Below are 25,803 nucleotides of genomic sequence, written 5' to 3'. Positions count from 1 at the left end.
TGGGACCTCCATATGCCACTTCATGTTATATCTCTCTTTTGGTCCCCATTCTTGCATGTTTTGGTAGCCTATCATGCTTTTGTTTTTGGCCTTTTTACAGTTCTGAAAATAGTCTTATTTTGGCCCATTATTCATGTTTCATTGAGGGTCTTTGGCCGTTTGGTGAATGCTTTGCATACCTCATGTTATAGCCTCTTTTGAGCCTCATTTCGCATTGCATTTCTAGCATGTTTGTATACTGTTTTGGGGTTTTTACAGTTCTGTAAATATGCTTATTTTTGGTCCCTCCTCAATGTTGTAGAAGGGAATTTTTCAGTTTGGGCTTTGCATATACCACTTGCCTCTTTGGCCACCTTTTGGTCCATTTTCTTGCATAAGAACTTAGCCTTATCTATGTTTGTTTTTTAGGTTTTTACAGTTCTGTGAAAGTGCTTATTTTTGGTCCCTCTTCAATGTTGTTGAAGGGCCCAAACCCATTTGGAGTTAGCAGTTGTGAGTTGCTTCATAATCTCTTGTTTAGGGCCATTTTCGCATGCTAATTTTGCCCTATCTTTGCTTGCTGTTTGGCCATGTTTTGTACTAGTAAAATGCTTATTTTGAGGCTTCCTTGCTTCTGTCTTTTCATCTCGTGTACCAATTATGCATGCTTTGTATAGCTGTAGTTCATTCTATGTGCCTAATTTTGCATTTCGGGAGAGATTCCATGCATCGGGTGTCATTTCGCCTCATTTTGGGGATGTTTTCCCCCACATTTCAGTGCTTAAATTCCATTAGCATGTTTACACATCATTTCCATGTCATTTGCATTGCATATGCCATCGCCTCGGTTTGCGTGCCCGTGTGCACGCATTTCGAGGCACTTCATTTTCATTCATCGGCCTCTTATGCGAGTGTGGCTGAGGCTCTCTCATGTTAGTATAAGTCCATGTTGCATTCTATATGCCATTTCCATGCCATTGCATTGCGTATGCCATTGTCTCGGTTTGCGTGCCCGTGTGTACGCATTTCGAGGCATTCCATTTTCATTCATCGGCCTCTTCTGTGAGTGTGGCTGAGGCTCTCTCATGTTAGTGTAAGCCCATATCATATTTCCATATCATTTGCATTGCGTATGTCATTTTCTCGGTTTGCGTGCCCATGTGCACGCGTTTCGAGGCATCTCTTTTTTACAGCATAGTGCATACTAGGTTGTATCTTAGTTGCATTCATGCATATCATGCATATTGCATCGTGTTCGGGATAGGAGTTAGCCCGGGCACGGGAAACGAGGTGCGTTTCGTACTCCGAGTGATGGAACGTGTCTCAATTCCCAGTCACCGACACTCCGGATCATCCATGATGGAGTTAGGTTTTATTGTGTTTTCATGTGCATTCATTCTATATTGAGTTGTGCAATTCGACTCCTCGGCCATCATGCCTCGATATGCGTGATTGGTGGCACGAGGATCGAGGCATGCATATATCTGTGAAAATACATTGCTATGCCCCTTTCCTGCTCTCTGTTGCAGCAAAACGAAGAATTAGCAACTTTTCGGAGTTTGGCACGCTTTCGAAGAATAACTGCTAAACAGAGGCTAATTGGGGCATCCCGGTGGATTTCCGCGCAAGGCAACCCGGACATGCATCATCCATCAGAAGCAAGGCAGTCCCTGGCTTGCATGCCAGTTTATTATTTTTCTTAGTAAATTTGTAAATTAATTAGGAATTTGTATATTATGCGGACTGTAACATTTGGACTGTAATATTCTTTTATTCGGGACTGTATATTTATTTGGACCCTCCGAGCGAGGGCATAACTGTAATAAGTGTGCGTGAGTGTGATGTATGTCTTCCAACCCCACGTCTTTCTTCCCTTTTATTTACCTGCTTATGATGGTTAGATTAGGGCATGTTTAAATTAGCATACAGTATGACAGCATGTTTGCATCATTCATCTGTATTGCATGCACCGGGCTCGGCGCATCATGCTAACTGCATTTGTATTTCAATTCCAAGTTGAATACATGATTAGCTGTAGCATTTCATATACCATGTTTAGACTAGCCGAGCCTGCTATAGTTTGCATTCTCGCATGTGTTGCATTAGGCATTTCTGTATACTTAGGATCATGCATGATTTCTAATATAGTTTCTGTTTTGGCTTGGAGTACTCGGTAAGTTTTATGCTTTAGCATCCTTGCATGCGTGTGAGTGAATGCCATGAATAGCATGCTTACCATGAGGCTAGTTGCTTATATGATATAACTGCCTGAATGCCTGTGGGTGAAGGTTGGGTTACTTAAGTCGGAATAAATCATCAAATGTTTTAAAGCCTACTTGCGAGTAGCAAACCATCTTTCAAAAACAAGCATGAAATGTTTTGTTCCAATTCGGGCGACCCAGTCTATACTTATATGCTGTGTGCATCACATAGTAACCTAGGCTAATAACCGGAATAAGAACACACAATGTTTTCAAAAATAGATATCATGGTTAGTAGAGGCCGATCTTTGATCGGGCGAGCAGGGGTGCTCACGAAGTGACCTTCCCCAATCGTACCCAAGTTCCCGAGCCGAGGCAACTTTGGTGATGACGGACACGTGGCCTTAGGCAACGAGTCAGGGTTTCCTAAATTTCCCAAAATAAAATATTTAGGTGGCGACTCTGTATCTGGCAAAGCAGTCCATGCTTGGCACTTCTTTCAAAATCTATTTTTTCTCAAAATGATTTGCCGGATTTGGACTCTTTGGTTCAGATTTAGAACCGTAACTACAAATCGAGTCCGAGCTGTAGCGAGGTTCCCCGCGGGCTTGTTACAGAATGCTAGCGGTGGGATTAAGAAAAATTGCGTTTGATAACCAGTGGATTAGTAATAATTCATGTTTGTTTTGAGAGATATGAGTGGAATTAACCATATAAAATTCCACTATCAAATTTAGGTTTATACCAACTAAAGAATAAATAAATTTTTACACAATGTTATTCTTCTTCTTCTTTTATTTTTTTTTAATATTAAAGAATCCAACTATCAAAATTTTTTTACTCAATATTATTTCTTTTTTTTTTAAACATTAATGAATCCAACTATCAATAAATTTTTACTAAATGTTATTCTCTCTCTCTCTCTCTCTCTCTCTCTCTCTCTCTCTCTCTCTCTTTCTCTCTCTCTCTCTCTTATTGCAAATATTAAATAATCCAATTATCAATAAAATTTTACTCAATTATTTGTGTTTAATATTACATGAGCCATATTATGAGCCTCATTCCAAGTATTATAACAAATTTAGCAATAAACACAAGGGTAAAATAGTCAATTAACCCATAGTCCCAAGAGATTCATTTTTGAATATCACCTCCCCTAGGACTCTACTAGTCCCCTCATCCAAGGTCTTTCATAGTTCTGAGGGACTATGAAAGTCCAAAGGTCCATTTTAAAAATAAACATGATAATTATTATCCCCTCCTCACTATTGGTCTAACCCTAACATCGACCTCTCAAAACAAACATGCCCTATATGTAATCAACTGCAAAAAAATGCTTGGTAACTCGAATTTGTGTGACCCGAATGGCTCGAATGGCTCGAAACAATGTCATTTTGGGGGTAAAATGATATCATTTTGAGGCATTCAAGTCACAAAAATTCTGACTATTGAGCATTGTTGTCAATTAAATGGCGCGAAGTATTGTGGTCAAATAAGTTCTCAAGGATGCTGACAAGGGGATACTGCTGTGTTGTGGGGACGATATCTAAATTGTCCATATTATAGTGTTTTTTGAGTAAATTATTTATAAAAAAAAATTAAGTCAATTAAATATTTGTAATTATATAACAATATTACATTTGTTTTTAAAAAATAAACAATAAATATAGTTTTGATAATAAATTATTTATTTTTTAGGTCCTAATCATTTTATCATGAATATTTTACTCAATAAATTTTACAATACAAACGAATTGAATTATTGGTTAAAATTATCAAAATAGACTTGATATCAACCCTATGAGAAGGGCACAACAGTATCTCATTCCGGAGGATGGGATAACTGTAACAACCCCGACCTCTGACTAGCGTTAATCCGTGATTAATTGTGCCTAATTAGTGATTAAGGTGAAGTTTTGAATTAAACTGCATGTGTGTTACATTGTTTGTGTTTATATCTGTTAGGCGTAGGAAGATCTGTTCATGTTTTAGTTTCGATTTGCGAATTGAAAGCCTTATCGGCGTCCGAATCAGAAATTGACTTGATTTATGTGCTAATTAGGATTTATAGAATTTTATGGTAGGTTTAATTAAAATTCGGTTCGGAGCGATTAAATTTGATTAAAATAATGCCATTTTTTTACTTTTGATTAATTACTACTTATTAGGCCATTTTGACTCCACTAGCCTATGTTTTCTTTATTCACTCTTCCTCAACTTGATGCAAAACGTGAGAGAGAGAGAGAGTTGAGGGATTTGGGTCCTAGTGCAAGAATTGAATTCACATAGAGAGAACTGCTAGGAGAAAAGAAGAAAATTGGAAGCTTTGTTCATCTAGTTCATGATTCTAGCACCTAAAGCCCAATAGATCATCTAAGCTATGGAACCACGCCTTTAGCCTTGAAGTTGTGTTGATTCATGCAGGAGTTCAAGTAAATTGAGTTATATGATGTGAGAATCAAGCTTAAGGAGTAAGGAAGTAGATCAAGCTATGCATGCATGCATGCATGTTTCATAGCATTTTGAAGATTGATTTTCAAGAATTCCTTCATGCATGTGTTGGGTTCACTTTAATTTTGGAAACACAATGAGTTTCATGTTATTTAGTAGCATTTGATCATGTTTTAGAGGGCCTTAGCTCAAAAATGTACATGCATGTTATGTTCATGAATTAATTTTGAGTTTAAAGTTGAATTTTTGTATAATTGGCAAGCCTTTGGGCCATGATTTCTTGTTATAATTCTTTAAGCATGTTGTGTTAAGAGTTTTCATGTATTTCCTCAAGTTTTGGCCTAGAACAATGAGTTTTGGATGCTTCAAAGGTTTAGTTTGAGCTTGATGATCGAATCTGGAATTTCCAGAAATTTGATCCATGCTCGAGCGGGGAACTTTACGCTCGAACGTGCACTCTGAGTACATGCACTTCCGCTCGAGTGACGGTGGTTACGCTCGAGTGTGAAATGCATATACCCACAAGTTTTTGTGTTTTGCAGTCCGCTCGAGCGAAGGTCTGAGTCTTACGCTCGAGCATAGGTCGAGCGTCCATCGAGCGTGAAAAACATGCAACCAGTACTTTTCAACAGTTTACAGTCCGCTCGAGCGGGGAAAGTCACGCTCGAACGGAACTTCATTGTCTGCATGTCCGCTCGAGCGAGGAAAGCCACTCTCAAGCGTGGACCTTATTTTCAGCAAGTTTTAAGAAATGTTTTCCAATGCATTCTTGCATCCTCATTCCATCCTAGGCATTCCTAGGCCATGTTTAAGACTCCATAATGAGGATTAAAGGTTAGAAACACAGAAGAGCAAACGACATAAGTTATGTACAATTCGAACGTGGGTTTCAAGTGTGTATCTATTATGTGTCATGTAGGTCACGTGCCGCGTACCGTTTGACCAATCTGCTCCGTCTGTCTGTCTCAAGGCCAACTGTGAGTAATAACATAGTAAAGCTATGTTCAACCTTATTTATTTTCTGTATGATGGGATAAGAATTGTTTTCTGAAATGTTATGTTATGTACAATGAATGATTGTCCAATTTATGATATGTATTAGTGACATCCTTAGTATCATGTGATATGTGTTGGCTGTTACCCAGTATCGGAGGTTCCATCATGGAACTTAATCTGTCTGCACTCTGTTACCCGTACCGAAGGCTCCATCATGGGGCTCAGCGTGTTTATTCTCTGTTACTCAAATCCAGCGGTTCCTTTATGGAACTGGTTATTCGTAACCCTCACGTGTCTGCATCTGTTCTGTATCTGCTCTGTTAGCACATATAGATGTATGACGTATACTCACGTATGACTTATGATTCCTATATATGATCTGGACAAATTATGAATTTGATACGAAACTGAATTATGAATTCTGAATCTGTACGGACTCATTCATTGAAACCCCTTTACTCTATTATTGTTCACTGAGCTTTCGCTCACAGTTTATATTATGTATGTAGGTGAGCCGGCGCGTGATTAGGGCCAGAGTTGACGGCCTTCATTTATGTTTTTGTCAACCAACCGTTGTGCCTCCCGAGGAAGTTCCGATTGAAGTCTAGTTACATGGCTGTTTTGTACTTATGTTAGTCTCTGTCTGTTTTGTATAGTTGGGTCCTGGATACTACACTCTTGTAAATGTTTTGTAATTATAATATCCTTCCACCGACACGCTTATTTATATACACATTTTGAAATATTCTATCTTATGTTTATCGACACAGTTCATTGGACTATTTACGTTTTGTACATTTGCTTCCGCAGCCCCTTATTATATGCTTATCTGTTAAGAGGCCTTTGGTAATCCACGGATTACTGGCCGGTTACGATGCTAAACCTATAGGGGCGGGTTTGGGTCATGACAGAGTGGTATCAGAGCACATGTTCTACCGCACACACAGGTCCGTATGAGCTTAGGATGTCCTAGTAAGAGTTAGGGGCATTTCATCTGCATGTGAGTGTGTGGTAATCCAAATGAGTATGAAAACTAAATGTAAATTTGAGCAAATGAATTGAAAGGAACGAATAAGATTATGCCTATGTTTATTATCATTTGATGTCTCTATTGCAAAATGGAGAATGCAAGGGGAAATGATGTAAATGAATCCTCAGAGGCTCGCATGAGCCGAATGGAACAAATGCTCGCAGTATTGACTGAAACTTTGACACAACAGCAAAAACAAAAACCTTTGCCCCCTCCACCTCCGCCGGCACAAGTCGAAGTAGATAATAATGACATCATCAACTTGACACAGAAATTCATGAAAATGAAACCGCCGACATTCTATGTGGAATTGAACCGTTGAAAGCAGAGACGTGGTTAGTTGAAATGGAAAAGCTATATGAAGTGTTTCCTTGTTCTGAAGTCCAGAAAGTCCTCCTAGCCACCTATACTCTGAAGGGTGAAGCCCGATGGTGGTGGTTACTGATTCGAAGTGGCAATGGGAATATGACGTGGGCACAGTTTAATGTGATCTTCTATGATAGATATTTTCCCCAGTGTTTCAGGGATCAGAAAGTGTCTGAGTTTCAAGAACTTAAACAGGGAAGGATGTCTGTAGCTGAGTATGAAGCCAAATTCACTGAACTGGCACAGTTTGCTCCACATATGGTGGATACTGATTACAAGAAAGCACGAAAATTTGAAGGTGGACTGGATTTGGAGGTGTTTGATCGAGTAGGTGTATTGAAATTGCCTACTTATATGGAAGTTTTAGATAGATCCATAAAGACGGAAGCCACACTAGCCGCTATGAAACAAAATAAGGCCCCAGCAGCTATACAAACGGATTGGAAAGGAAAGAGGTCTGGGTTTGGTTTTAGAAGAGGCCGGTCTTATGCCAGTAAGAAGCAAATCACGGGGTCTATAAGCAGCTCGAGTCAGAGTAGTGGGTCTATCCCGGTCTGTTCTGATTGTGGTAAAAGGCATAGGGGTGTGTGCTACCGAGTATCCGGTGCTTGTTTCTGATGTGGCCAGATAGGTCAGGTAGTGAAAGATTGCCCACTCAGGTCTGAGAATACTAGCCGTCCTACGGCAAGTTCAGTTGGATCCACCTCTATGGCCAAAACAAATGCAAAAGTCAATACTTGGAAAGAACCTCTGAGACAAGGTCGAGTGTTAGCCTTAGTGCCCGGTGACGTACAAAACACCTATACTGTGGTGTCAGGTACACTCTCTATATGTTCTCAAAATGCATGTGTACTGATAGATTCTGGTTCTACACATTCCTTCGTATCACATGCTTTCTCTTAGAAATTGACTAGACCATTAGAACTTATGACATATGTGTTATCTGTATCTACATCGTCTGGGGGTTCTATGATGTGTGCTCATGTTTATCCAGCATGTGATATTATGATTGGCGATATGATGTTATATGTTGACTTATTGCCCTTGAACATTGATCATTTTGATTGCATTTTTGGAATGGACTGGTTGACTAAATACTGTGCTACCATTGACTGTGCGAGTAAATCTGTTATGTTTAGACCACCGGGTATGCCTGAATTTACTTTTACTGGGAATGGGGTAGTTCCTTCGCCATATCTGATTTTAGCTCTGAAAGCCAGAAAAACTACTTAGGAAGGGATGTAGGGGTTACCTATGTTGTATGCTGACTTCATCATCGGACGGAACTAATATAGAAACTATCCCTGTTGCTTGTGAATTTCCTGATGTGTTTCCAAATGACTTACCTGGGGACGTAGTTGATAGAGAAATTGAGTTCACTATTGAGGTGTTTCCGGGAACACAACCTATTTCCAAGACCCCCTATAGAATGTCTACCTCAGAATTGAAAGAATTAAAAACTCAACTTCAGGAGTTGTTGAATAAGAAATTTATCTGTCCAAGCACTTCACCTTGGGGTGCTCCAGTCCTATTTGTCAAAAAGAATGATGGATCTTTGAGGTTGTGTATAGACTATCGAGAACTAAACAAAGTAACTATCAAGAACAAATACCTTCTGCCCGAATAGATGACTTGTTTGACCAACTTCAGTGTGCCCAAGTATTTTCCAAAATTGACCTCAGATCTGGGTATCACCAGTTAAAGGTTAGGACTGAAGACATAGAGAAAACGGCATTCAGAACTAGATATGGACATTATGAATTTTTAGTAATGCCGTTTGGGGTGACTAATGCACCTGCTGCCTTTATGGGCCTTATGAACAGAGTGTTTAAATCATTTCTGGATGAATTTATTATTGTGTTTCTTGATGATATCCTAATTTACTCCAAAAGCAGGGAAGAACATGAGAATCACTTGAGAACTGCTCTACAGACCTTGAGAGAAAAGAGATTATACGCTAAATTGTCCAAATGTGAGTTCTGGCTTGACAGTGTGGCATTTTTGGGTCATGTAATCAACAAAGATGGTGTTTCTGTTGACCCTCAGAAAATTAAAGCTATTGTGGATTGGCCTAAACCGACAAATGTGACAGAGATTAGAAGTTTTCTGGGACTTACAGGTTACTACAGGAGATTTGTAAAAGACTTTTCCACGCTTGTCATGCCATTGACCCAGTTAACTCAGAAGAATGTATCATTTGATTGGAACGAACAAAGAGAGGCAGCCTTTCAAGAGTTGAAAACCAGGTTAGTGACTGCACCAATTTTAACTTTGCCTAATGGTACTGATGGGTTTCAAGTTTACAGTGATGCTTCCTACAAAGGTTTGGGGTGTGTATTAATGCAAAACAAAAAAGTGATTGCCTATGCTTCTCGACAAGTCTGACCTCATGAAAAGAATTACCCGATGCACGATCTCGAATTAGCAGCTGTGGTGTTTGCTTTGAAAATCTGGCGTCACTACTTGTATAGGGTAACTTGTGAGGTGTATACCGATCATAAAAGCTTGAAATATTTCTTTACCCAAAAGGAGTTGAACATGAGACAGAGGCGATGGTTAGAGTTAATCAAAGATTATGATTTGCAAATCTTATATCACCTAGGGAAAGCTAATACCATAGCAGATGCCTTGAGCTGTAATCCGGTGGAAATTTGTCATGCTTGTTGTCCAATCGAAAAGAATTGCTAGATGACCTAGAACAGAATGAGATTGAGATTGTCGTGCGAGAACAAGGTGGGATTTTAACTGCTATGCCCACTCAACCTACAATTCTTGACGAGATCAAACAAAAGCAATGTGAAGATGAATACTTGAAAAAGATCATAGAGGAATTTGATTCAAAGCCGAGGCTGGGATTTGTGTTTGAGAATGACATGCTGAAATTTCAAAACCGTACTTGTGTACGCGATTGTTGTGATTTGAGAAAATGTGTTATGACCGAAGCTCACAGCAGTAAGTTTTCCATGCACTCGGGGAACACGAAAATGTGCACAATTTGAAATAGAATTTTTGGTGGCCTGGAATGAAAGAGTATTGCAGATTTTGTGGCTAGGTGTCTGCATTGTCAACAGGTTAAAGCTGAACATCAACGACCCGCTGGTTTGTTACAACCACTCCCATTACCAGAATGGAAATGGGAGCACATAACCATAGATTTCGTAGTGGGATTGCCTCACTCTTCTCGAGGTATAGACTGTATCTGGGTCGTTGTAGACCGTTTAACTAAGTCTGCCCATTTTCTGCCTGTCAAGACTATTTATAATGCGGATAAATTAGCCAACTTGTATGTGAACGAAATTATGAGATTGCATGGTGTACCGGTATCTATTGTATCTGACAAGGACTCAAAGTTTGTGTCGAGATTTTGGCAGAGTTTACAACAGGCTCTGGGAACTGAACTGAGGTTGAGTAGTGCCTATCACCCACAGACAGATGGACAAACTGAACGAACCAATCAAACTCTGGAAGACATGCTTAGAATGTGTGTATTAGACTTCCAAGGAAGCTGGGAGACCTATTTACCATTAGCTAAATTTGTGTACAACAACAGTTACCATTCAAGCATCGGAATGGCTCCTTACGAAGCTTTGTATGGAAGAAAATGCCGTTCTCTGATATGTTGGGCTGAGGTAGGTGATAGACCTTTGTTGGGACCGGAACTTGTGCAAGAAACAACCGAGAAAGTGAAACTAATCCAGCAACGTCTGAAAACTGCACAGAGTCGGCAGAAGAGCTATGCTGATGTCCAAAGAAGAGATAAGGAATATAAAGTTGGGGACCATGTGTTCATTAAAGTGACCCCGATGAAGGGTCAAACTCGATTTGGTGTTAAGGGAAAATTGGCGCCATGGTATGTTGGACCTTATGAAGTCCTTGAAAAGATCAATCCAGCATCGTATCGGGTAGCCTTTCCACCGGTAATGGAGCATATGCACAATGTATTTCACGTATCGATGCTTCGAGAGTATTTAAGAGATCCGCTCCATATCATTGAACCAACACATGTGCTCTTGAAGGACGACTACACTTATGAGGAAAGACCTGCCCAGATTGTGAACGGCAGGGTCAAAAGATTAAGAAACAAAGAAATACTGCTGGTAAAAGTCGATTGGCAAAATCATGGAGGAACTTATGCTACATGGGAAACAGAAGAAGACATGATGAGAAGATATCCTGAACTATTTCCGTTAGACCCAATGTTCTTCCAAAATGAAAGTAATCCGAGTTTGGAGGACCAAACTCTTTTAAGGGGGAAAGACTGTAACAACCGCGACCTCTGACTAACGTTAATCCATGATTAATTGTACCTAATTAGTGATTAAGGTGAAGCTCTGAATTAAACTGCATGTGTGTTACATTGTTTGTGTTTATATCTGTTAGGCGTAGGAAGATCTGTTCATGTTTTAGTTTCGATTTGCGAATTGAAAGCCTTATCAACGTCCGAATCAGAAATTGACTTGATTTATGTGATAATTAGGCTTTATAGAATTTTATGGTAGGTTTAATTAAAATTCAGTTTGGAGCGATTAAATTTGATTAAAATAATGTCATTTGTTTACTTTTGATCAATTACTACTTATTAGGCCATTTTGACTCCACTAGCCTATGTTTTCTTTATTCACTCTTCCTCAACTTGATGCAAAACGTGAGAGAGAGAGAGAGAGAGAGAGTTAAGGGATTTGGGTCCTAGTGCAAGAATTGAATTCACATAGGGAGAATTGCTAGGAGAAAAGAAGAAAATTGGAAGCTTTGTTCATCTAGTTCATGATTCTAGCACCTAAAGCCCAATAGATCATCTAAGCTATGGAACTACGCCTTTAGCCTTGAAGTTGTGTTGATTCATGCATGAGTTCAAGTAAATTGAGTTATATGATATGAGAATCAAGCTTAAGGAGTAGGGAAGTAGATCAATCTATGCATACATGCATGTTTCATAGCATTTTGAAGATTGATTTTCAAGAATTCCTTCATGCATGTGTTGGGTTCACTTTAATTTTGGAAACACAATGAGTTTCATGTTATTTAGTAGCATTTGATCATGTTTTGGAGGGCCTTAGCTCAAAAATGTACATGCATGTTATGTTCATGAATTAATTTTGAGTTTAAAGTTGAATTTTTTGTATAATTGGCAAGCCTTTGGGCCATGATTTCTTGTTATAATTCTTTAAGCATGTTGTATTAAGAATTTTCATGTATTTTCTCAAGTTTTGGCCTAGAAAAATGAGTTTTGGATGCTTCAAAGGTTGAGTTTGAGCTTGGTGATTGAATCTGGAATTTCCAGAAATTTGATCCACGCTTGAGCGGGGAACTTCACGCTCGAGCGTGCACTCTGAGTACATGCACTTTCGCTCCAGCGACGGTGGTTACGCTCGAGCGTGAAATGCGTATACCCATAAGTTTTTGTGTTTTGCAGTCTGCTCGAGTGAGAGAATCTACACTTGAGCGAAGGTCTGAGTCTCACGCTCGAGCGTAGATCGAGCATCCGTCGAGCATGAAAAACATGCAACCAGTACTTTTCAACAGTTTACAGTCCGCTCGAGCAGGGAAAGTCACGCTCGAGCGGAGCTTCACTGTCTGCATGTCCGCTCGAGCGAGGAAAGTCACGCTCGAGCGTGGACCTTATTTCAGCAAGTTTTAAGAAATGTTTTCCAATGCATTCTTGCATCCTCATTCCATCCTAGGCATTCCTAGGCCATGTTTAAGACTCCATAATGAGGATTAAAGGTTAGAAACACACTAAGAGCAAACGACATAAGTTATGTACGATTCGAACGTGTGTTTCAAGTGTGTATCTGTTATGTGTCATGTAGGTCACGTGCCGCATACCGTTTAACCAATCTGCTCCGTCTGTTTGTCTCAAGGCCAACTGTGAGTAATAACATAGTAAAGCTATGTTTAACCTTATTTATTTTCTGTATGATGGGATAAGAATTGTTTTATGAAATATTATGTTTTGTACAATGAATGATTGTCCAATTTCTGATTTGTATTTGACATCCTTAGTATCATGTGATATGTGTTGGCTGTTACCCGGTATCGGAGGTTCCATCATGGAACTTAATCTGTCTGCACTCTGTTACCCGTACCGGAGGCTCCATCATGGAGCTCAGCATGTTTATTCTCTATTACCTAGATCCGGAGGTTCCTTTATGGAACTGGTTATTCGTAACCCTCACGTGTCTGCATATGTTCTGTATCTGCTCTGTTAGTGCATATGGATGCATCACGTATACTCATGCATGACTTATGATTCCTGTATATGATCTGGACAAATTATGAATTTGATACGAAACTGAATTATGAATTCTGAATGTGTACGGACTCATTCATTGAAACCCCTTTACTCTGTTATTGTTCACTGAGCTTTCGCTCACAGTTTGTATTATGTATGTAAGTGAGCCGGCGCGTGATCAGGGCCAAAGTTGACGGCCTTCGTTTCTGTTTTTGTCAGCCAACCGTTGTGCCTCCCGAGGAGGTTCCAATTGAAGTCTAGTCACATGGCTGTTTTGTACTTATGTTAGTCTCTGTCTGTTTTGTACAGTTGGTTCTTGGATATTACACTCTTGTGAATGTTTTGTAATTATGATATCCTTCGACCGACACGCTTATGTATATACAAGTTTTGAAATATTCTATCCTATGTTTATTGACACAGCTCTTTGGACTATTTACGTTTTGTACATTTGCTTCCGCAGCCCCTTATTAGGTGCTTATTTGTTAAGAGGCCTTTGGTAATCCACGGATTACTGGCCGGTTACGATGCTAAACCTACAGGGGCAAGTTTGGGTCGTGACAATAACTAACAAGATTGTTATATGTATATAGAATAATGTTACATATTCACATTTTTAACCCACAAATTCATACATAATGATGTGATAAGAGAGTGAAGCCCTATATTATTAAATGTATAACAAATAAAAAGTTGACATATATAATATCATGTCATTGTAAGTGTACGGAAGAGAAATATTCACCTCACTCCATACCTCCTTGCTTCCAAGCTCGTCACACTGTAAACAAAATTAGGGTGAGCTACTCGGTGAGTGGGTTTGCCAGAAAACCCCTCCGACAATCAAGTTTGCTTGCTAGGAGAAGAGAGAAGGCAGAGCACTGTAGAGAGAGAGAGAGAGAGAGAGTTGCACAAAATTGCTTACCTCCAACGTCAGCATGCTCCTCCTTTTCAAGGCTGGCCATGCAGTCTCAGAGATTGTGGGCATACTACCTCTGTTGTCCTTCTCTTGACCAGCGGCTATGCTCCCCTCTACATTTCTTACACGTGTAGAGACCAAAGCTACCAAACAGTATTTGTCTCATCGCCAAACGGTATTGACATGTACCAAGAGTGGATTTCTCTCTTTTTTTTATTGGTCCATATGGAATACTGGACCGAGCTATTACTTATGAATCATAAGCATCATTTTTATCACCTTCACGCCGCACTGAAACTAACCGATCTTCCAAATGAAGTATGATATGGTCAAAGCCTTAACCGTACCACCTAGAGCCAATGGGGCGCACGGTTCGTTATCTCGGCTACACACCACGATCCCACGAACCATCTGTCTTAACGATTGCGACCGAACCATCTACAGCTCGACCGCCACGTGGTTCCGCTACCTAGAATCGTAACGCTAGGACAGCTCGGCCCACCAACGTGAGCCAGTCCAGTTGAGTTTGGCCTGACGTAGTATTCTGTGAGGGTCCAGCTCGGCCCAGTACCATATTCCGTGTGGGCCCAGCTTGGCCCACGACACCTAGACAACCTTAGTCCGGCCCAGCGCCACATTCCTTGCGGACCCAATTCAGCCAATGCTCGGTATAAGTTACCCTCACAATTGCCCCTTAATCCCATCCGAGTTGAGCATAAGTGGAATTACCTTTTCTAACTGAGTTATCCACTTTGGCTAGCCGTAGAGACTCGTGTTAGTTGTCTTGTCATCAATCAGTCATACTCACAACCCATCACCTCCATGCCACGTGGGGCTTCTCCAGAGGTTTCGTGCAGTCCCTGTAGTTGTCATCATCATACCAAAATTTTAAAAAGTTGCCACCTATTGGGCTTCTCCCCATAAATAGCCAATTTTACACCCCCTAGCCTCTTCACTATTCATCTCTTTCTCAAGCAAAAACCTTAGTTTCCTCAGAGCCCACGTCGTCGCCGTCACCGTCGTTCCCTCCGATCGCACCAGTTCTAGTGTTTTCCACCATCCAGGACATTGCACCAAAGGTCAAGATTGATTGGACCCCGACTTGCCTCCCGACTCTATAAGTTTTCCTTGTCTCTTTCTTCTTTGCTCCACTATTCTTCGTGTTCTTCATTTTCTTTATTTGGGACTGTTGATATACTACTGATTCCCCTCTCTTGGGGTAAAACTGATAGACATTCATGGATATTAGGCAAAACTGGAATAAAAAACACAAGTGGGGCCACCGTGTCCCTCATTCCCCTTAGTTTTAGCAAATAATCTTCGTACTTAGGATGAACAACGTAAATCTTGGGTAAAACCGAGCAAAAATTTAGTTTTGGATCCTGAAATCGCTTCAAACCGAGCTAAAATGTGTTTGTGGTCCCTTCAAATGATTTGGACCACAATAGAAACCAGTAAGGGTGTCAAGTCGAGATAAGTGCCATCCATTTCAGATGAAGGCCCAGAACCAGCCTAACACCTTAGGCTCTACAACCAAGCTAAAACAGTAAACTGAGATAAAACTAGTAGCTTAGTGGAAACTTTTTATAGCCGAGCCAATACTTTGGTAGCCGTGCACTTGATGCCATGCTAACACTTGCACTTATTTTTAATAATGCAGAACGAATTAGGACTGACCAGGAACACCTCAACATCACAATTGGTGAGGCTCAAAGACCAAGCAAATAATCACCAGAGCCGCTCAATTTTGACCGAAGCTACTATCAAATTTACCATACAAAACAAAACCGGGATAAATGGGGAAATAATGTTTTATGGTTAGTTCACCTGGGGCAATTGCTGAGTTCCGTAGAGAATTCAACATTCCAAATGACGTCCACTTTGAGCTGGCCAAAAAATGAGACACTCCCTGGGGTAAATTGGACGTCTGCCCCTTCACAGTCGTGTCCATTATGGAAGGTAGCCTATGCTTCCCGGTCCAACCCCTAATCTGTGAATTTTTTAGACAGACTAGGCTGTGTCTAACCCAAGTGTCCAACAATACTTACAAGATAATAAATGGCATTGCCACGCTGAACCGAATCCTCAGTTTGAAACTCGACCTCGCTGAGATATTCTATCAATATACGCTTAGCAAAAGTAAGGGAGGCATTTGCTGGTACCTCATGGTTAGCAAAGGCCGAGCAAAACTTATAGAAGGTTACCTAGACAAAGAATTAAATGACAACGATTTTCTATAGGTGTTCGGCAATTATGAGGACACCGAGGCGCCCATACCGGGCTGGTACATAGGCAAAAATTTCGGGAGCACTGGTGAGCAGCCTAGCACAGTTTACATTTTCACATTTAATCCGTTTTACCGATATAACACTTGGAATTTTTGTGCAGAATACACAGTTTTGGCACAGGATTATTCTCGAGCCAATCAAGAGGCCATCAGAGTAGCTCTGCGGTATCCGGCCGAGGAATGAGAGCCCCAAAAGCTGCTCGGATACGAACCGAGCTACCAGTATACTGCACCGTGCAAAAGCAGGGTTACCGATTTTCTTCGTGCCCCCTCTCTTGAGTTGGATCTAACCCTTTCACCGATCAAACTTGTTCCATTGACCACCAAGCAGGAAATGGCTAAAATTCGTGCCATCAAATCCATGATCATTGGCAAGCTGAGCGATTTTCAGCTGGTGGAAATGGTAAGAGACCAATCTTCCCAGCAAGTCGCACAATAGTCTGGCCCGGTGCTGGCTCTGGCCAGTGAACAAGGTTTTGGCCGGTCGAAGAAGAGATCTAGGTGAACTTCGGCCGAGTAGCGTTTGGTCGATGAATCTTCAGCCAAGTTACCGTCTGCCGATCAAGGGAAGTAGACTAAGCAACCCTTGGTCAAGCAGTCCACTCGCCCCACTGCCCCTCTAGTCTAGTCGCCCAAGCTAAAAAACAATGGCCGAGCAGTGACCATGGCTGATTCGGTCTATGTTGATAGGGACTACTTCCTTGGCTTCAACATGACCAAGGGTCTGCTCTTTCTAGCAAACATAAGAGACACGAAGAACTTTTCAACTTGAAGGTCCTTAGATCGGCTGCGAAGTCAATTGTTCTAGTAAGTATGTGAGCCTCTTTGTTATAAAAGTTTTTGCTCGGCAAGTACTGACATCTTCTTTGTTGTAGACCGCATAGAAAAACTACCTCACCCACGAGCACATGGTCTCTGTGTGGCAGAGCCTAAGGGAGGCCATAACCGACAACAAGGCCAAGACTGTCGAGCTGGAAAAACTAAAGGCCGCTCAGGAAGCAATAGTGGCCTAGCAGAACCAGCTGGTTGAGCGATTGGCAAGGGTAGATGAGGAGAAACAGAAGTCTCTGTAAGCGACCAAGGCCAGGTACATCGCCGAACTGCGCAAGCTTCGTGATGCCCATAAAGCCGAGCTGGAGAATCAAGTCAAAGATGCTAAAGATCGCGGCTATGCTGAGGGCGAAAGAACTTACGAACGGCAGGTCGAAATGACAAAGGACATATTTTTCTAGTGCGGCTGGAAAACTGCCGTGGAAAAACTTGGCCCTGTGCAAGACTCTGATGTGTTCAAAAATCCACCAGCTGCTTTCATCCCAGCCCACATACAGTCATATGCTAATGCCGTATAGCAAAAACTCATAGAGACAGCGAAGCTTGCAGCTGCGGCTGATATGTCTGCTGCCCAACCAGCTAACCAAAATCCATCGCCGGGGGGATCTGAGGAAAGAGCTAACCCAACTGAGGAGGAGCCTGAGCTAGAGGACAATCCGGTGCTCGGCGCGGAGGAAGAGGTCGAGGCAGAAGTGGCCGAACAAATTGATACTGTGAACTTGGATTGAACCCCCTTTTTTTTTTTGAATGTAACCGGGCTGGCAGCCCCATCTTTTGTAACCAAACCTTAGCAGTAATGAAAATCAATGAACTTTTTGCTCGTCTCTTGTATTTGTCTTCTATTTTGCTACTATGTCCAAGATAAAACTGCTTTGCAACTCTGTCGTGTCAATTTTGTACATCGCTGAGATAAAATTTGCTCGCAGTGTGCAAATACTTTGTGATACCGAGCTAATTTTGACACAGATAATTTTTCAAATTTGGGGAGGCATAACCTTCCCCCGAGCAAAAATCAGCTTGGTTGAGGAAGCAAAAAGTTAGCACTTAGATTGCATTAATTTTGTCCACGTCAAGCAAAAATAGCTCGGAGCGATGAGCAAAGTCAACTCGGTTTAAAACAGAAGTTGGATATAACACCAACTTACTTCTAGGCATGAAAACCCAGCTCAGGGAGATGAACAAAATCAACTCAGGAAGATGAGAAAAATCAGCTCGGGACAAACTATTTTAATTGGGGATAACACCAACTGTCAACGTGGCAGGCTAAGTCAGGCCGACCATGAGCGAAATCAGCTCGGAAACGAGCAAAGCCAGCTCAGTTTCGAATTAGGAGTTAGGCATGACACCAACTTTCTTCTAGGTGAGAAAAATCAGCTCGGATTTCATAATAAAAAGGGTATATCAAGCTGGGCTATTGATAAAAAGGATTACATCAAATGCCAAAATACAAAGAGGAATAAAACATTTTTTTTCATTGCTCATTAAACATTACATATAAAACCAAAAGGCTAAGATTGAAAAAAGGAAAAAGGATTGCATTTCAAAAGTAATGCAGTTTGAGGTTGGCCGCGTTCCATGGTCTCGAAATAGCTTTGCTGTCTAAGTCCTCCAAATGGTATGCCCTATTGCCAGCCAAGCCAATTATCTTATACAACCCTTCCCAATTTGCACCCAATTTGCCCTTTCCAGGGACCAGTGTGTTACCCATCACCTTCCTCAAGACCTAGTCCCCAACTTTGAACAGGCATGGATGCACGGTCTTATTGTATTTCTTGGAGAGCTCTTATTGATAGGCCGCAATGTGAATTGGCCCCATTTCTCTTCTTTCTTCAGCTAGGTCTAACTCTAAGGCAATAGGCTCACTGTTCAAGTTGGGCTCGAAGTTTTTAGATCGGATGGTTGGCATGTCGATCTCCAAGGATATGACCGTCTCCATGCCATAAGCCAGGGCGAATGGAGTTTCCCTGGTTGAGCATCTTGGGGTAGTCCGGTATGCCCAGAGCACGTTGGGGAGTTCCTCAGCCCATCTCCCTTTGGTTTTCTCCAGCCATTTTTCCGACCTGTCTAAGATAGTTTTGTTTGAAACTTCAGCTCGATCGTTTGATTGAGGGTAGGCCGATGTAGAATTGTAGAACTCAATCTTCAACTCTTCATAAAATCTACGGAAGAGTTTCCCATCAAACTGCATACCATTATCCGAGATGAGGGCCCTTAGGACGCCGAACTAAGTAATGACATTCTTCCAGACGAACTTTTCACATCTTTTTCCTTGATAGTAGCTAATGGCTCGGCTTTCACCCATTTGATGAAGTAGTTGGTGGCAGCAATGAAAAATTTACGGTTGCCCAGAGCTGTTGGAAGTGGTCCCACAATGTTCAACCCCTAAAGTGAGCAACTCTCTGGCCGGGTGGTGGATCTGGTGAACAAATTTTTGGCATTTTTCACATTTGCACACATATTTCAGTGCTTCGGCCTACATGCATGGCCACCAATAACCTTGAAAAATTGCTCAGTATACTAGCGATCTGCCCCTAATGTGGCTACTCCACAGGACTTCATGAATTTCAAAAAGGAAAGTGTCAATCTCGCTAGGGTGGACGCATTTCAAGTATGGCCTAGTAAAGGACTTTTTGCACTGGGCATTGAATAGAGAAAGCCAAAATCGCTCTGACTTGGCCCTTATCTTGTTGGCTTCCTTCCTTTCAACGACAAGACTCGATCTCCGAGAAAGGTAATGATGAGATCCATCCATGATGGCCCCAAGTCAATGCAAAGTACTTCGAGTGCCTTTGGTTCTTTAATGTTGTGTCTGGGCAAGAATTCAATCATGAAAGGATTGGGAAAGGCGGTTTGCATAGATGCCAAGCCGGCTAGTTCATCCGCTTGACTGTTCTCTTCGCAGCTGATTTGCTCCATTCTTATCGCGGTAAATTTTTGATCTCAGCATGCACCAGCGCTTGATACTTGGCCATCCTTTCATCCTTGGCCTCGTATTCCCCAGAGACCTGGTTGACAACCAGTTTGGAGTTGCTGAATACCATTAGCTCATATGCCTTCTTTCGTAGAGCGCTCTTCAAGCCGACAAGGAAAGCTTCATATTCTGCCTCATTATTGGACGCTGGAAATCTTAGTGTGATTGGATGCTTAATGGTTAGTCCATTTGGCAAAATCAAGACAATCCCTAACCCGGCACCGTGCCTATTCGAGGCTCCATTGATAAAGAGTTTCCATATCTCGCCAATGAACAATTTCCAGCAATCAAATGGGTTTTGCGAGTTTTACAAGTCCAAGGAGTTGGTCGGCTTTATGCACAGCTTTCTTGCATGCGCATCTCTCTCGTCATCCGGTAGGTCGACTTGTTCTTCCATCGCTTGCTCATGATCGTCTTGCCTTTCAATTGCTTGCACTTCGCCAAAATCCGGTGGCATTGACACTGTGGGCCGTGCTAAATCTGCACTGGCCACAACTACTTGCTCTGATTCGTGGGCCAAATTTATTGAGCAAACAGGGTGAGTGCCCGGTGCAAATTCCGTAACAAAGTCGGCCAGGCTTATGCCCTGATGGCTGGTCATAGCTGAAACTTGATGTTGTACTGCCCTAGCTGTTCCACCCACTTCAAAAAATTTTCCCGTGAAGTCTGCCTTCTCAAAGAGCACCTTGAGTGGAAATTTAGTTAGCACTACTATTGTGTGGGCGTGGAAATAATGCGCCAACTTTATGGAGGCCATCATGAGAGCTAGAGCCAGTTTTTCAAGTCGCAGATATCTTGATTCGGTTGGGTGCAATGTCTTTCTGACATAGAAAATAGGAAGGTGTTGAATCCCCTCAGCTCGGACGAGCACCGCGCTCACTGCATGTTGAGAAATGACCAAGTATAGACAGAGCTCTTTGCCTTGCTGTGGATTGGCCAAGATTGGAGCAAAAGAGAGATATGCCTTTAGGTCCGTCAAAGCACGGTCGCACTCTACATCCCAGAAAAATTTGTCTTCCAAAGTCTTGAAAAAAGACTTGCAACGATCTAATGACCGACTGATAAATCTGTTCAGCGCGACTGCTATTCCGGTAAGATGTTGCATGTCCTTTATGGAATTTAGTCGCTCCAGCTCTTGGATTGCCTTGATCTGTGAAGGGTCAACTTTAATTCCTCGGTTGGTGACCAAAAAACCCAGAAATTTTTCAGTTCCCACTCCGAAAGCACACTTGGACGCATTCAAGTGCAATTTGTAATGCTTGAGGATGGTGAACATGTCAGCTAGGTCGCCAAGGTGCTGAGATTCTTCCTTACAACCATATCGTCGATGTAGGTCTCCATGGTATAGCCAACTAATGAAGCAAACATTTTTGTCACTATCCTTTAGAATGTTGCCCCGACATTCTTAAAGCCAAAAGGCATGACCTTAAAGCAGTACATAAGGAAGCCGCAGGTGTACTGGGCGACCTCATCTAGAGTGGTAAGCTGAATGTCGGAGAAGTACTCAAAGAACCAGCTGTACCTCACCATCCCGTGGTTGGTAGTGTCTCCAAGAAGCTGACACTGTGCGACTCTCCACTACGTCATGTCAGGATCGCATGGGATCGGGCTGCCAACTCTAACCCACAAGCTAGTGAGCATCGAACAGTCGTACGGGGTCAAAGTCAGCTCCCCCGATTGATGAGAAGTGGAATGAGTCTATGGGGCCTTATCATCTCTCGACTAGGGCCTCGTACAACAGTGACTCAGCTCTCATCTGTATAAGCCTTGAGCAGAAGGGCCTAAAGCCAGCTGTGTCAACTAATGCGCGGACCTCCGTGGGTAGTCTCTCATACTAGCGTCGAGGGCCAGACATGGATCCGTATCCACCAATCCTCCTGGCTATCACCTGCAAATGGGAAATATATAACATTTAACTAGTGGTCTACTTGTGAGCTTCAACATTGCATAAAAACAATGGGAAGTTGCTTACCGCGGAGGCATCGGTGAACAAGTGCTCTGTGGGCTCTCACAGCAAGATATCATCGTCTATCCCAGGGATGAGGCCCTCGAATCTCAAAATCCCACCTGGGGGTGGAGCGTGTGTGCGTGGTATGTATGTGGCTGCGTCAAATGGCCTATCAACGAGGAGAGGCAATGCGGAAGTGTCCTCGGCCTCCATGTCTGTGCCTAGGGCAGCCCCACTACTAATGGCGAGGTCTGGAATGGGAACTTCGTCACTAGCTATGGAGAAGAATGGAGAAAATGAAGTGAAAGTAAGAAAATGTAAGGGGCTAAACCCTAGGAGAGAGAAAATAAGAGGTGAAAGTGAAAACACGAGAGTGAGTCCCCAAAAACCCAGAGAACTAGTGAAAAACAAAGCAAAAACAAAGAGAAACCCAAAAACTTGACCGAATCGAAATCCAATCAGTTCAAAATGAAGAAGAGAGGAAGGGTTTCGAAGAAAAAATGAGCGAGATTTGTCGGGAAACACAAGGAAAAGAGGAAATCTAGAGAGAAAGAGGAAAGCTAGAGAGAAAGAGAGAGAGAGAGAGAGAGAGAATGATTTCAAATGAGAAGGTGTGAGGAAATAGGGTTTGGATTTGTTTTAAACACATAAATCGCGAGGAAAGGCCGAAACTGTCCCTGCTGCTATCGAGGCTCGGCCGGCTGTTACAATGCCCGGCCGTGCTTCATTGAGGCTTGGCTGGCCCTCAATGACAGCACAGTAAAGTTTTGTTCTTTCCCTCTTTTTCTTTGTTTTTGTTATTATGGAGTTGAAAATAAGAAAGTTCAACAAGAAAAAAAAAAAGACAGCGAATGAACAAAAAGAGAGTTGAAAAAGAAGAAAAAAAAAACCAAAAAATGGAGACTTAAAATAACAAGAAAAGAAAAAATAAGAGAATTAGAAGCAAAAAAGCAAGCAAAAATAAAAGAAGAAAAGAAAAAATATGAAAAGAGTGGGAAAGAAAAGCAATAATTTTTGTTCATTTGAATTTACTGTACGAATGCATGATTTGATTCATAATTTGTTCATTTAACTCACAGTTTGAATCGTAGTTTTGATTTGTTTAAATTTATTTAAATTGTTCTGTTAGTTTATAAATTATTTTGCCTAAATCATTTGTTATGTTCTATTATAACCAAACGATATTGTATGTACGGTTCATTTAGAGGAGTTCCAGATAAAATCATTCGTGCCACAATAAAATCATCATCCATTTCACAACCCAATTGAAACACGGTACGCTGTGTTCATTGTTTTAACACGTGGGTAAATTGGTTCCTTTACTACACCGCTTTGATTGTTTTGATTTTCACGCCTCTCTATGTAGAATCCATGTTTATTTCTAATTCCTGCTTATGTGATTTGTTTATCCTTTCCTTCTCTCGCATATGACGCGTTAGGATTGTACCTTCGGTTAAAAACAGCAGGTGTGCCTATTTGTTTGCACCACCTTTTCTCTTCTCGCGTGTGATGCATTAGGATTGTACCCTCGGTTAAAAACATCGAGTGCGCCCAATGTTCACACCACATTTCCTCCTCTCGCATGTGACGCATTAGGATTGTACCTTCGGTTAAAAACAGTAGGTGCGCCTATTTGTTTGCACCACCTTTTCTCCTCTCGCGTGTGATGCATTAGGATTGTACCATCAGTTACAAACATCGAGTGCGCCGGTGTTCACACCACATTTCCTCCTCTCGCGTGTGACGCGTTAGGATTGTACCTTCGATTAAAAACAGTAGGTGCACCTATTTGTTCACACCACCTTTCCTCCTCTTGCGTTGTAATAACCACGATCTATAATTAACGTTAATTCATGCTTAAGTGTGCCTAATAAGAAATTAAGAAGAAATCTTGAGTTGATTATATGTGCATTACATCATTTTGTGTTTATATCTATTTGATGTAGAAAAATTTGTTCATGTTTTAGTTTCGATTTGAGAATTGAAGGTCTTATCGGCATCCGATTCAGAAATTGACTTGGTTTACGTCTTAATTAGAATTTTTAGAATTTTATGGTGGGTCCAATTGAAATTCGGTTCGAAACGATTTAAACGGATTAATTTGATGCCCATGTGATTAACCTTAATTAGCTAACATTAGACAAGCCTATATAAGGCACCTATAGCCCCCACTCATTTTTTCTTCCCTCATTCAACACACTCTTGAGCCTATTTGACAAGCCTAGTTGAATTTTCATGTATTTTCTCAAGTTTTGGCCCCAAAAAATCAACTTTAATGCTTTAAAGGTTGAGTTTGAGCTTGGAGATCGAATCTGGAAATTCCAGAATTTGAATCTACGCTCAAGCATTACGCTCGAGCGAGAACTCTGAATGCGTGCACCTCTGCTCGAGTGACATGTTACCCACTCGAGCGTGAAATGCATGTACCTAGAAGTTCGCATGTTTTGCAGCACGCTCGAGCGACAGAAGTCACGCTCGAGCGAGGGTCTGAGTCTCACGCTCGAGCAAAGATCGAGCGTCCGTCCAGCGCAAAATTCAAGCAACCAGTACTTTTTCAAAGTTTGCAGTTTGCTCGAGCGAGGGGAGTCACGCTCGAGCGAAGCCTCATTTTTTGCATGTCCGCTCGAGCGTGGACCCTATTTTCAACAAGTTTTGAAAAAATATTTTCAAGTGTATTTTTGCATCATCATTCCATCCTAGGCATTCCTAGGCCATGATTAAGACTCCATGATGAGGATAATGAGGTAGAAACACACCAAAACATGAAAGAACTAAGTTGTCATTTACAGGTGTGTAATTCGGAATAGGTTCGTTCTGTATCTGTGTAGGTCAAGCGCCACAAGGAAGTTGAATTATCTACTTACGACACCTATTATCTGTGAGTAATAACTTAGTAAAGCTATGTTCAAGTAAATTATTTTGTGTACACGAGTTACGAATTGTTCTATAAAATATCATGTTTAATGCTATGAATGATTGTCCAAGTCTAACAAACACTTATGACAATATGCTATGATTCAAGTAATGACATGTTCCAAGTGCATGAAAGATCCCGGTACCGGAGGTTCCTTATGGGACTGACAAGCTATCTATACCCGGCTAGAGGGAACTGACAAGTTTACAAGTTCCTAGTTCGAAGGTTCCTTTATGGGACTGACAAGTTATTCTTACCCAGCCAGAGGTTCTTATATAGAACTGACAAGTATAATTTAAGATATTTGTGTGTGATCTGTCACCGCTGGTGGATGTACTATGTAAGACTAAGTATGAACTCTGAATTCTATATATGCTCAGAATGAGAATACGTATGCGAATTTCAGTTTCAGCCACAGTTATGGGACATCATTCATTTACCCCTTTACTTTGTTATTATTCACTGGGCTTCCGCTCATTAGTTATTTATTATGTATGTAGGTGAGCAGGCTCGTGATCAGGCTTAAGATGATGCCTGGGGTATTTTGTGTTGGTCAGCCACCTTTTGCGCCTCACGAGGAGGTTCTAGATCAAGTCATGTTTTGTGACTGTGTCAATATGGATGTATAAGACTATCTCTTTTGATTTATGAACAAGTTGCCTTTTGTATGTACTTGTT

The 25,803-nt window shown here is 41.5% G+C and overlaps 1 protein-coding gene across 1 annotated transcript; it reads right to left on the bottom strand.

The window, feature by feature from the left end:
• Positions 1 to 19,075: 19,075 nt before the first annotated feature.
• Positions 19,076 to 19,480, bottom strand: LOC145793512 (uncharacterized). Its single transcript, XM_082876357.1, has one exon. It carries the CDS (start codon positions 19,478 to 19,480, stop codon positions 19,076 to 19,078), a length of 405 nt encoding a protein of 134 aa, XP_082732483.1.
• Positions 19,481 to 25,803: the final 6,323 nt, after the last annotated feature.

This window comes from Camellia sinensis, chromosome 6 (assembly GCF_055761805.1).
Source record: "Camellia sinensis isolate YWXY chromosome 6, ASM5576180v1, whole genome shotgun sequence".
Classification (NCBI taxonomy): Eukaryota; Viridiplantae; Streptophyta; class Magnoliopsida; order Ericales; family Theaceae; genus Camellia; species Camellia sinensis.
Note: the sequence above shows the minus strand (reverse complement) of the source record. Positions and strands in the feature narration are given on the sequence as shown.

Excerpts from the sequence above, each read along its gene's own strand:
- LOC145793512 (XM_082876357.1), bottom strand. The coding sequence starts at position 19,480 with ATGCAGTTTGATGGGAAACTCTTCCGTAGATTTTATGAAGAGTTGAAG.